Source organism: Anabrus simplex, chromosome 1 (genome assembly GCF_040414725.1).
Source record: "Anabrus simplex isolate iqAnaSimp1 chromosome 1, ASM4041472v1, whole genome shotgun sequence".
NCBI lineage: Eukaryota > Metazoa > Arthropoda > Insecta > Orthoptera > Tettigoniidae > Anabrus > Anabrus simplex.
In genome coordinates this window covers 1,622,640,350-1,622,652,855 of record NC_090265.1, presented here as the reverse complement: position 1 = coordinate 1,622,652,855, position 12,506 = coordinate 1,622,640,350, and the positions used below count along the sequence as shown (strand labels likewise).

Sequence of the window (12,506 nt, the reverse complement as noted above, 5' to 3'; positions counted from 1 at the left end):
AGGAAGTAGTCCAATGGGCTTAAATCAGGACAGCATGGAGGCCAAGTAAATGGTGCACTTCTATCCAGTAGCAGCTATTGGGGGGGGGTATCAGTCCAACCCCCCCTCCCCCCAATTTGTTGAGAAAACATTACATTTTTATTCCATTTCAGCTGGCTATAACAAGGAATTATTAAAAAACAATTTGTACAAGCCCCATTGTCTCATCAGGTAGTAGTCTTATCAGCTAATTATTTCCTTTAATTATTAACAAAATTTTTAGCGCAAATACGCACAAAATGATGTTTGTCGCGGCTAACCGATTTGTATAGTGCCACAGCAACTAGTGGAGACATTGCATGTGCTGTGAGGAAGAGTAGCAGGGGTATATTTTTTTGCCAACGTCACAGACACTGAAGTACGATTCACCTACTTGCTGCGTGCATTCATCAGTCTAGCAGTCTCTTTAGTGTGTGTTAGTTTCTTAGTGTGTAATCAAATACTAAATGATGTATAATCACACCATGCTTCCATTTAATTGTAATACATGTGTAATACTGTTCCTTTCGTGAAAGGTTTACTGTATAGTATTGCGCCGTTCCCGCGTCCAGGTCAAGACGCATGAGATCCAGGCTAGCTCAAATATAATCACATTTCTTGCTATTCAAAGTTTATGAGCTATGGGTTTTGCATTAGAGAAAAGATCACCAATTTATACTACTGGAAATACCTAACTTACGCAGAGGACGTCTCCTACCCATATTCCTAGTTAGTTTCCACCTCCGGTTATCACTTACATCTAGGCATCTATTGTAGAAGTCATTAAAAGAATGGCTAAGATTTACTATGCATTATTTATTGAAAATCAAGAAAGATCTAACGCAAAAAGTTGTCATGAATACCTCTTTGAAACGGTAAGTAAGAAGCATTGAGATATCTTGAAATTATCTTGAAATGTTAAGTTGGAAATATTAAATTGAAAACAAAATCTCAAATTGGAATAATTAAAATGAAAACATTATATTAAAAGACATTAATTGAAAAACATTAGATTGAAAACTATCGGATTGAAAAGAAACATTAGGTTGAAAAGGACATTAGATGCATCTAATTGAATGAATGAAAATGATATCGAATCATAATATATACACTGTCATAGATTGAGAGTCTTTAAATGTTGGATGTAGCTTCCATACCTGGCTACAAATAAATTAAATTAGGATCACAACTTTCATGATATAAATTCTTGTGAAATTATTCCAAAAATCCTACTTACTTTATCTAATATTCATTAATTTCTTGCAATAAAGTAACTTTGCTTGATTCGAACTATTTGTGCTCAAATACACAACCAGATTAACATGAGAAAATGTCTTCAGAAATATTTAAAACAATTAATATGTATCACATTTTTCAAACACGTTCTCAAATTTCTTGGTAACTCTTCTTACAGAGACAAAGATAACAACTTTAAGTCATTATATTCTTTAAAATATTATGATCAAACATTATATCTAGAAATTATGCAAATTGTTCTCTTATTTGAGAGCATTAATTAATTCAAGTGCACATCTATGTCATAAAATTGTGCTATCAAGTGTATCTGACCATCACTCAATCAAATCATACCGTAATTGGGTGGTCTATCTTGTGAGAAGACTCTACTTACCACCAACAACCCTCAGTTGTGAAGATAAGTCACCAGTGATATCGGATAATGCATTGGAATAAACTTCAAAGCTTCCCTAATATGTGAGAAAATTCTTACGATCAGAAGAAACACATGGATGTAGGCTAATTTCATATTATCTTCCTCATCAGAAACTATTTGATGATCTACAATTAAATTATCAACATACGGACGTCACTGAGATCGTATCCTACACTACCTATGATTTATTCAAGGATCAACGGTCGATTGAAGACAAATTATATTCATTCACCATCTCAAAAATACGTAACTTGAAATACTATCTTCATTAAAATAAACTATGATCTTACTTACGGTGAGCAATAATCATTACCAACATTAAATCATCATAACCTCACATCATTATTTACATATAAAACCATCACTTCACATTATCTACCTTACAAAACACTTCACATCATAGTAAACGCATTAATTCATTCCAACTCAACGTATATCTGTCATCATTGACCGTTCACCTGACTACACCGTCATAGTCTCAATCTTTTAATAATTCCGTAAAATATTACCATATCCTTCTATTTAGCAAGCATATCCTACATACGATCTCATTTCCACTAATATTTGATGTCACGAGTTCTCACATAAGCCTAGTGTTTATCGCAACTTCGTATAAAATTCACCAAGATATAAAAATTTCACCTCCTTTCATATTACATTGACAGCATTACGAACGGAATGCTTTATTATCACTGGTTGACTACATCCTATACATGGATTTGACGTTTAGGTCCGATGAATACCTATAGATCTTTAACCTAACTATGGAATTCGTCTTCCCATATAATCATTTCACTGACATTAATTAGAATAGCGCTTTGAAAAATAAATAAATGTTCACTTATAGCATTGACTTAAAGAAACTTGTCTTTACTCTGATCCCCCCGTAGTCATCTCATGTCTGGGTGGATGGACATGCAGGCACAGCTCACGGCATTTCCCTCATCTGTTTGCGAACATCTGGGACAGTCTCGGCTGGTTATCGGTCCTTATGGGCTGGAAACGTCATCCTGTGTCGCCATAACCTAGGTAGCTTTGCCTCCATTTTCTTAGTGCATGCTGCTTCTCTCTCGAGCAATCGGAACAAAACAAGACGGCAGTTTGGTTAATGTCGTCATCTTATTGATATGCTTTTCTACAATCTGAATATGATAAGAATATTGCTCTTTAGAAAATTAATCTTGGGAGTATTCTAAAATTTGCAATGCGTAAAAATGAATATTCCAATGGAATTATGGAAATATATCTATATATATTCTTCTCCTCTCTCTCCCTGTCGATATTACAACTATGTAGCCTCTCGGAATTGACTGTATCGGCTAATACGTCGTCTTGGGTAGATATCGTGACGTAGCAATGTGGAAGTCTTTATATTCCAAAAGTACAATTTAATTTCACGGAGTGAAATATTCTTGAGCACTAATACTTCGTAAAACAGTTTGTGGATCAAGGTTTCTCTCTATTTTATGATCAGTATTTTGATAGAACGATGTTTTCCTTCCTCTTGATTACGTCTGTGATGTTCTCCTTCTGTGCGAATCGAATGTTAAGTTTTTAATAATAACTCTTAACAATCTCCTCACGTCTTTCTTTACCACCGCCTTCTATGCTCCTTTCTCACTGAGCACTTGACGAAAACATTACTCCTTCGGCTCATAGTAGTACTCTGACGCTTTATTATCGACGTTCTGATGACTTGAACTTCATTTTCGTTCCAATTAGACCTTGTTGGGAACAGTGAAATGGCACAGTATTAAATCAAAATCTCAAAAACTACTGTATTATTACCACACATGCTGATAAACTGTCAACCTGTCTGACGAATTTCACTCAGGGAGCATCTGTACATTCCCCCCCCCCCGATGACTTCTAATTCCCAATTGCTGATACTGCTCCTATCTATCCAGTGCTCTACTCATGATTACATTCATCAACATGCCTGTTGGCACAGAGACTGAACATGCAACTGCATTATAATACATGAAACTTCAAACTTTTTTCTTTTTAAATTTTAATTCAAATCTTTCATTTTCCCACTTGGGAACAGGTTAAATTAAACAAACGTATCATATAGAGCTACTTATGATTGGGACTACGGGAATCATTTGTGGGTGTTAAAGGCATACGCAAGTCAACTTCAATTTATCTGCGACACAGTTACACATGTAACAAATGTAAGAACTATGTTAGATTTCATTCCAGTAATTATGAAGTGTTAGAGTAAATTACCTGTAGGGGCTCATGACCTTAGATGTTAGGCCCCTTTAAACAACAAGCATCATTATCATCAAACTACCTGTAGGCTTAATAGAAATGAATAATTCAGCAATTATGCTTTTACAAACCCATGTTGTTATTATTATTATTATTTTTTTTTTTTTTTTTTTCCAACTACAGTATAAGGAATTCATTCCTGAAGTTTTGCCCAGGGGTTTTGTTACACTCTGTATAAATACTTAAAACTGCTATTGCCTAACTTACTTTTCGTGATGTATTTTCAGGAACCAATTATCTGTTGGCAGTATGTATTTGGGATTATTGCTGCGATATATGTAGTGTGCTGCACAGCTTTCCTTGCATTTGGCTCAGGAGAGGTCCAGCCATGGAATGAAACACAATCGCAAATCGTAGAACTAGAAGATCTCACGAAAGGCAACAGTGGTTTAAAAACAGGCACCAGTATTGAAGATTAGAATTGCAGTGTGGTGAAATGAAAAATAATACAGCAACTAAAAAGACTCCCCCTTTTCATCATAAACTCAGGATCAGACCCTTGATCGGATAATGAAAAAGTTGGTTAAACCGATGACATTAAAATAAAGGGCCTATCCAACAATTTATAGCAGCCTACTATAATTAAAGATATTTTGCAATGTTTTAAAATATATTTTGAAACATATTAGGTTTATAAAGTTTGTTTGATTTAGAGTAAGCTGTAATATTATAAATGATTTAAACATTTAAAAAAAAAAAAATGGAAGAGTACAGTAGGTGTGTGCAATTGCTCAAAAAGAGAATGAGCACACAGTATTGTATGTTCCTTGCATTTAATATTTTATTAGACTTAATTTTAATTATCAAAATATTGTATCTATAGGCTGAGTCGTTTCTGTGAAAAATATACCTTGTGAGGGACTTATACAAGACCCTGCTCCAAAAACTGTAATAATATTTAGTGGGACAGAAGACAATTTACAATACCATGAAGCCATTCTTTTTTGGTAACAGTACATACCAATGTGATTGTCTGCCATCATATAAAATACTGGATCCAATACATGGCCCAACAGCTGTATTTTTCACATCACAATTCAATCACTTCTTCACTAAAGTAAAGTTTTGAAAAAAAAATTAGATTCTATCATTAAACTATTGTATGTCTACACCTTCATCCCGTTTCCTGATACGGGGTCATGGATGAGGTGAGATGAAATTATACGGCATGTTTTTCTATCATGTAACTATTAAAAACTGTATTACAATAAAATGAACATCATCATTTCCCATTATCCATTATCCACCACACTTCCTCCAACAATGTGTTGCAGTCCAGGTTTCTTTCTCTAATACTACATTGGATTGTGTCCTTCCATCTCAATCGTGGTCATCCACAGCTTCTCCTTCCTTTCATTTGCATTTCCATCACCTTTTTTGGCATTCTTTCATCACTCATTTATGTGCCCAAACCATCTTAGTCGGCTCTTCTCTATTCTATCATTAATTTTTTCTGCTCCAATTTCTTCCTGGATTTTCTCATTCCTTATTTTGTCTCTTCTACTATTCTGTATCATACTCCTGAAGACCTTCATTTCGGCTGATGGTATTCGAATCTCATCCTTCTTTGTCAGTGTCCATATGGGAACATAATACATCTTGTATATAGTTTCCTTTGCTTCCATTGGCACATCTTTGTCCCATAACATGTTTCTTACACTATGACAGAAACAGCTTCCAGCTTGAATCCTCTTACTAATTTCAGCATCCAGTCGAGCATTCTCCATTAATTCACTCAAAATGAACTTAACACATGAAATTTACATACATACTATACCAGGAAGGCATAGGCCCTGGCATATATGTGTTATAAAATCTTTATTCATGAAAGAACGGCTGAGTTATGATGTTACATGTAGTTAATCTCATAATAGAACCGTATTGAAGATAATATATTAAAATTATAAAATCCTTTTATTTACAACTACCTACTCAATACAATACTTTTTTTGGACATGTTTCGTTCGGCATAGCGAACATCATCAGCCGTTAATGTACAAAGACTAGGTCAGGGCCCTGAGCTCAAAATGATAAAATTTGTTAAAAGAATAACAATGTCGTAATAAAAACTAATATGATAACATTAGACTTAAATTGTAACAGTATGTACAGATTAACAGCGAGAATTTGTCATGGAATACATTGAACGATGGCAGTCTGTGAAGTTAATAAGAATCATGGGGTTGTTAAAGTAAAAAGTAGATATTGTGGACATTAAAATATACATCAATGCATGAAGCGTGGATCCACAAAGACTAGGTCAGGCCCTGAGCTTAAAATGATCAAAATTGTTAAAAGAATAACAATGTCGTAATAAAAAGTAATATGATAACTAGAGCCCGGATTTCCATGCACTATCAAATCTCAAAATATGCATGCATTCACGCATGATCATATGGGAAAACATGCACAATAAACTGGAAAATATGCACTATCAAAATTCAGTTCCTTTTGAAACATTGTACAACAACTAATTTCTCGAAATAGTCTTGATTTTAGCTCATCCATTTATCTGTCAGCACATTCTTAAGCACAGAAAATGACCTTTCTATGTCACAAGAAGTGACAGGTGCATACTTAATTGTGGACTTTACCGGGCGAGTTGGCCGTGAGTGTAGAGGCGCGCGGCTGTGAGCTTGCATCCGGGAGATAGTAGGTTCGAAACCCACTATCGGCAGCCCTGAAAATGGTTTTCTGTGGTTTCCCATTTCCACACCAGGCAAATGCCGGGGCTGTACCTTAATTAAGGCCACGGCCGCTTCCTTCCAACTCCTAGGCCTTTCCTATCCCATCGTCACCATAAGACCTATCTGTGTCGGTGCGACGTAAAGCCCCTAGCAAAAAAAAAAAATAATAAATTGTGGACTTTTGGGACAAAGTGAGGTTAAATTGTACGTTTTGCACTTTCACCACAATACGTCTTTTATAAGCTGACGAATTCAAAATCATTACTTGAACAGATCACTTTGTTCAACCTATCTGTACCTGCCGCAGCTACTTCTCCGTGCGATGATTGCAGGCACATTTGAATGTCCTCAATAACTGGTAACGATTGTATGCTGCGATAACAAAGACGTGTGGCAATTGAGAGTTCCGGGTAGAAAATTCCAGGATAACAACAGAAGAGGATTCAATGCAAAACCAAGGTTTGAAAGCTAATATCTCAGTAACGTGGCACCACAGAAGAGTGATACAAGTTCTGTTTTGTTCGTCTAACATAAACGAAAAAATGATCCATCAATGAGTAATGCAGAATTTGCGGTTCCATTTATAGCAATGTATAACTGGGACACCTTATTCCTAAAAATTACAGAGATCGACGTGGAGCCTTCCGGCTTACGTCAATGTTTATTCAAGCAACGGATAAGAAAGTGCTTGGTTAAATTGGATTATAGGACCTCTACCGTATGTACTAACTTTGGTTGTAATATAGGATACCAGGAATACATTCTCTCCGTCTCCCAGTAATTGACATACTGTGTAACGTGAAAAACCAACATTCATAAGAGGCACTATCATGCAAGTTACCATTATATATGCGCCAAAGTCAGAAAAGTCATATTATGCAATATTAAACGTTCAAATATTCGCTATTAAATCCAAAATCTTCAAAATATGCATTATGCATTAATTTTGTCCTAAAAAGGCCGAAACATGCAAACATGCACGAAAAAAGAACGGTTATTTGGAACTGTTAAGCCATAAAATGCATATTTGCAAAGTTTGAGAAAGTGTAACTATCTTATTTAAAAACATGCATTTGCATGGAAATCCGGGCTCTAATGATAACATTAAACTTAAATTGTAACAGTATGTACAGTGGATCCACGGTTCACGCATTGACGTATATTTTAATGCCCACAATATCTATTTTTTACTTTAACAACCCCATGATTGTTTTTAACTTCACAGACTGCCATCGTTCAATGTATCCCACGACAAATTCTCGCTGTTAATCTGTACATACTGTTACAATTTAAGTCTAATGTTATCATATTACTTTTTATTACGATATTGTTATTTTTTTAACAATTTTGATCATTTTAAGCTCAGGGCCCTTACCTAGTATTTGTACATTAACGGCTCATGATGGTCGCTATGCCGATCGAAACATGTCAAAAAAAAAGAAAAAATGTTTTGTATGGACTAGGTGGTTGTAAATAAAAGGATTTTATAATTTTAATGAGTTACAATGTCCGAACAGCTGTATGAGAGAACGTTCTCGTCTCTACTGCTCTGTGTGAGGAAGACAGCATAAGAGGAGGCAAGGTCGAGTGACGTCAGCACCACATGTATCTCACCTCCCCGTAGAAACGTCTCGAAATAATGATTATACTTCTCAACGACTTGACCGATAAATATGAGACTAACACCACCTTGTAGCTCACATTTTAAATGTACAACGTTGCAAATTTGAGATTAATCCACCTAGTGGTTTAAAATATATGACGAATTGAAGTTTGGAATGTATAACCACCCCTCTGTTGCCTTACTCGGAGAGCTTGCTTCCAGCCAGATATAAACAGGTCGACGACCCGAGGGTATGGTCAGTGTGTCTTAAACTCTACGACTTGATCAGGACTAGACATCATTATGCTCCGTCGCGCTTCACGAGAGATGTGAAAGTTGTATTCTAGAACTTTGAATTTGTGCGAGGTCGTAGTAAGAGAAGTTTCAACCGCGTCATAACGTGTGAGATGTTGTAAAGTTTTCTCAAACTGAGTTTTCGTTGTATAATATTCACGAGTGTTTTAACTAAGTAATTTTACAATAGAGACTATGCATTGAAGTATAATTGAGAATACCAGTGTTTAATTTACCATTCGACGGTATTGTGGACTTCGTTAATCTCTCATATTTTTGAACTTCATTGACATTGACATTTCCAATTCTAGGAAATTGTGCGTGATAAACTGAACTTTCAATTTATGACAACTTCATTAATTTTGAGATGCATTTCTCGTATACAATTACAATTGTGAACTGTTTGAAATACCTTTACACTCAAATAGTCAATAGGACTAAATGTGACTATTTTTCACGTATTTTCTCGAACTTTCTTCTATTATTACCATAAGAAACGAACTGAATGTTAAGGACATATTATGGCAATATTAGGTCATACAAACTCGTGTCATGCAAACTCATTCATAAAAACCTCTTAAGCTGTGAACATTAGTATTCAAGAGACTGTTATAGGAGTGATATTAATTGCATTTTCTCGAGTGTTTCACGGACCGTGATAGTTATTCCACGATTGAATTTAAGACATAATCAATGATTATTATGAACTGTGATAGTGTTCAATTCATGTTTTATAAACTGTGAGTGAAAGACTGTGCTTTCCATTTTGAAAACGACCTCAGGTCATGATTGCATTAACTTGACTTATGGTTCAAACTGTAACATAGACTGCGATATTCTGAGTCACGTATTTAATATCGTAGAGCAAAAATGCGAGTACAAACTGTGCATTAAGACTTATGTCAGTGTAAAATACAACTCATTAATGATAATTAAGAGTCGTACAGTTCATTGTATTGTGCCAATTGAACTTTCCGTGTTTCAACATTTCTCTTTAAAAGAACATCGGAAATCTTGGCGAAGTGACGTGATATTACACTACGTAGAACGTCATCTCCAGCATGGGATTAATCGTGGTTTCTTCGTGGGATATTCGTGGTATCCAGCGAGGGATTGATCATGGTTTCTACGAGGGATGATAACGTAGTGTCTTCATGGGACGGAACGTGTTACGCTGCAGGTGCTGAGTTCGAGTTCAGGCTGCACGCTGCAGTAAGTTCCAGTCACCAAGCCGCAGGACAGTACTTCATCTATCTTTATGAGCAGATTACAGGTGATATAAGTGTATTTCATATATTTTTGAGTGAGTAATTACACTTAGACACTAACTGGCTTTTTTAATAAAGCACTCAATCATTCACAGTGTTACATTCGTCAAAGGAAAAGTGCTTCGTGTGGATTCTAATCGTACTGTTTATAATAATTGTAGGAGGTTATTCAAGAAGACTTTAGGTCTTATTTTGAACTGTAGGTTTCCCTTTAAAGTTTGCGTAAATTGAAGTCATTTCACTTAGATAAACTATAGGGCTTGTCATAAAACAAGTGCACTATTTTACCGTCTCATATAATTGGTTTAGATGAACTGTAGGAGCTTTCAGCAAGTGATTGAAAATATTTATTTGAACTATCAGATTGTTAAAGGAAGTGTGAATTAATGTTATGTTTAATAATCTTAGAAAAACGTTAGGTTCGCATCATAAGTGATGGACTTAATTTCTATGCAATCTAGAAAGTAGATAAATCAACAAGTTGTTAAATGAAGTTCTATGTACAAAGTGTTATTTTGAATTTGAGTCTATATAAGAGATCTTAGGTGAACTGTAGGGTATTTGAGATCTCAGAAAATTGGTATTCATTTTGGACATTATTAAGGCGGGATTCCACTGAGGCAACGTTTGGGCGACATGGAGCATGTGGCTGGCAACAAATGTTGCTCTTTGTAGCATGCGGCTTGTTGTCACTGGGCAGAAAAGATGTGGTATGCTACATGTGTTGCTGGGTGTAGCATGCGTCACTTGTGGAGACTTGTCGCCAACTACAAACATTATTCCATCAAGGCAACCAAGACAACAATTCCTCACTTGACTTTGACCGGCTGGTGACAGCTATACTTCGTTGATGTACCGGTACTTCCTTCGAGTTTCTCAACCTAGCATCTCACGAATCATCCCGGATATGTGCATGGCGAGGAGTGATCCAAGCTGATAAGGCATGGAGCCCTTGGCAAAGAAACCACGTCCCACGTCGGAATTCTAAAGAGGCGAAAGCCACTAGTGATGAGTTTATGAAGTACTTTGTAAGATGAAGGTTATGTACCATGGCAGAATCGGTATGCATAGAGGTACGGGAAGATTTAGAAACTTCTTGTTCACTGGAATTTAATGATACTTTTAAAAATTAAAATGTATTAGTTTTAATCAGAATATCCTAACCCTATTCTGATTATTTTACCCCCTTATAGTTCACATTTCTAATACAGTTATACTAGGAGAATGAAAGATAACTTGTGGCAACTATGACAATAAGTAGACAAAAAACATGCGACTACAGCCCTTGAAGGGCCTTGGCCTACCAAACGACCGCTGCTTAACCCGAAGGCCTGGAGATTACGAGGTGTCGTGTGGTCAGTCCTCATATCCAGGTAAAATTTCCTGACCTGGCCGGGAATCGAACCCGGGCCTTCCGGGTAAGAGACAGGCATGCTACCACTACACCATGGGACCGGCAATAAGTAGACATAGTGAGGAAGGAAACGACTGTGATGAAATAGAGTTGGATGACTGCGTAATCAGAGTAGTGGCGAAGGATATCCAATTAAAAAGTAGATTAATTGTTGTGTGTTGACAGTGTAGAAAAGAAAATCATTTGTTGTTATGCTATTAAATGACGTATTTACGAGAAATCCATAGGAATGGAAATGCAATAAGATACTGATATATATAATATATTATTATTGTTGTACAATAATGTTATTGGCTTTACGTCCCATTACTACTTTTACGATTTTCTGAGTAAGTAGATTATACGCGAAGCACAGGTTTTGTCTCAATGGAGAAGCACCACCAGTTTTCATTTTCTGAATTCTTTTATGCTTTTGGTGGAAAGCTGAACGCATTTTTAAAATTTTCTTCTATTCGTGGACATTGCAGTCATATTTTTCTGGGGGCCATTTTAACGTATGCTTTCTTTGCTACTGTTTTTATAATCACTCAATGTTACATTCCGCAATTCCAGAGCATTGTGATAATCCCCCATTAAATTCGCAGTGTTTTCAATAGCCCACTTCATCTTGTCGCATGGAAATTGTAGCACCGATCCATACACTGTCGGATCCCGGGCAACACTGTTCGACAAGCATATTTTTGAGGCATGCGGCACTAAAGAGTGTTCGACAGATGGCAACATGTCTCATGTCTCATGTCTCATGCCACACAGCCGCACGCTACATGTCGAGCCGTGTTTCCTCAATTGAAAGTCAACTGCAGCATGCTTCACTGTCGCATGCTCCATGTCGCCCAAATGTTGCCTCAGTGGAATCCCGCCTTTAACATCAAGTGGATGTCTCAGAATACAACAACGCATATATTTCATTTTTGCATTCTGAAAAGAATGATTGAAAACTTAATTCTGACAAATCAACAGCAGGGTGATTTATTTGAGAATATCAATATATAGTCAAAAATTTTAGTTACCGTCTATTATTCACCCTGCGAAATTATCCTTCTCTGTACCTACTCCAACAGTAACCGCACACAACCCGAGATCCTTCCCTTGCTCTAGCTCCATAATCATTTCCCAGTACAATACATACATACATTATCATTATAGACTGCTATGTCTTTCAGCGTTCAGTCTGCAAGACTCTGTGAATTTACTAAACGTTGCCACAATCCTCTATTTCCAACTAGTGCTGTGGCCTCCTTTAGTTCTATACCTCTTATCTTTAAATCATTAGAAA

General features: G+C 36.2%; 1 protein-coding gene across 3 annotated transcripts in view; it reads left to right on the top strand.

The window, feature by feature from the left end:
* The window catches only part of LOC136881228 (sialin), a 227,372-nt gene extending 222,201 nt beyond the window's left edge, over positions 1-5,171 (top strand). For all 3 annotated transcript variants that reach the window (XM_067153983.2, XM_067153992.2, XM_067153966.2), the window contains one exon: positions 4,192-5,171. In XM_067153983.2, coding sequence (XP_067010084.2) covers positions 4,192-4,383 — 192 coding nt within the window. In that variant the 3' untranslated portion in view covers positions 4,384-5,171. The remainder of the gene's footprint in view (positions 1-4,191) is intronic.
* Positions 5,172-12,506: the final 7,335 nt, after the last annotated feature.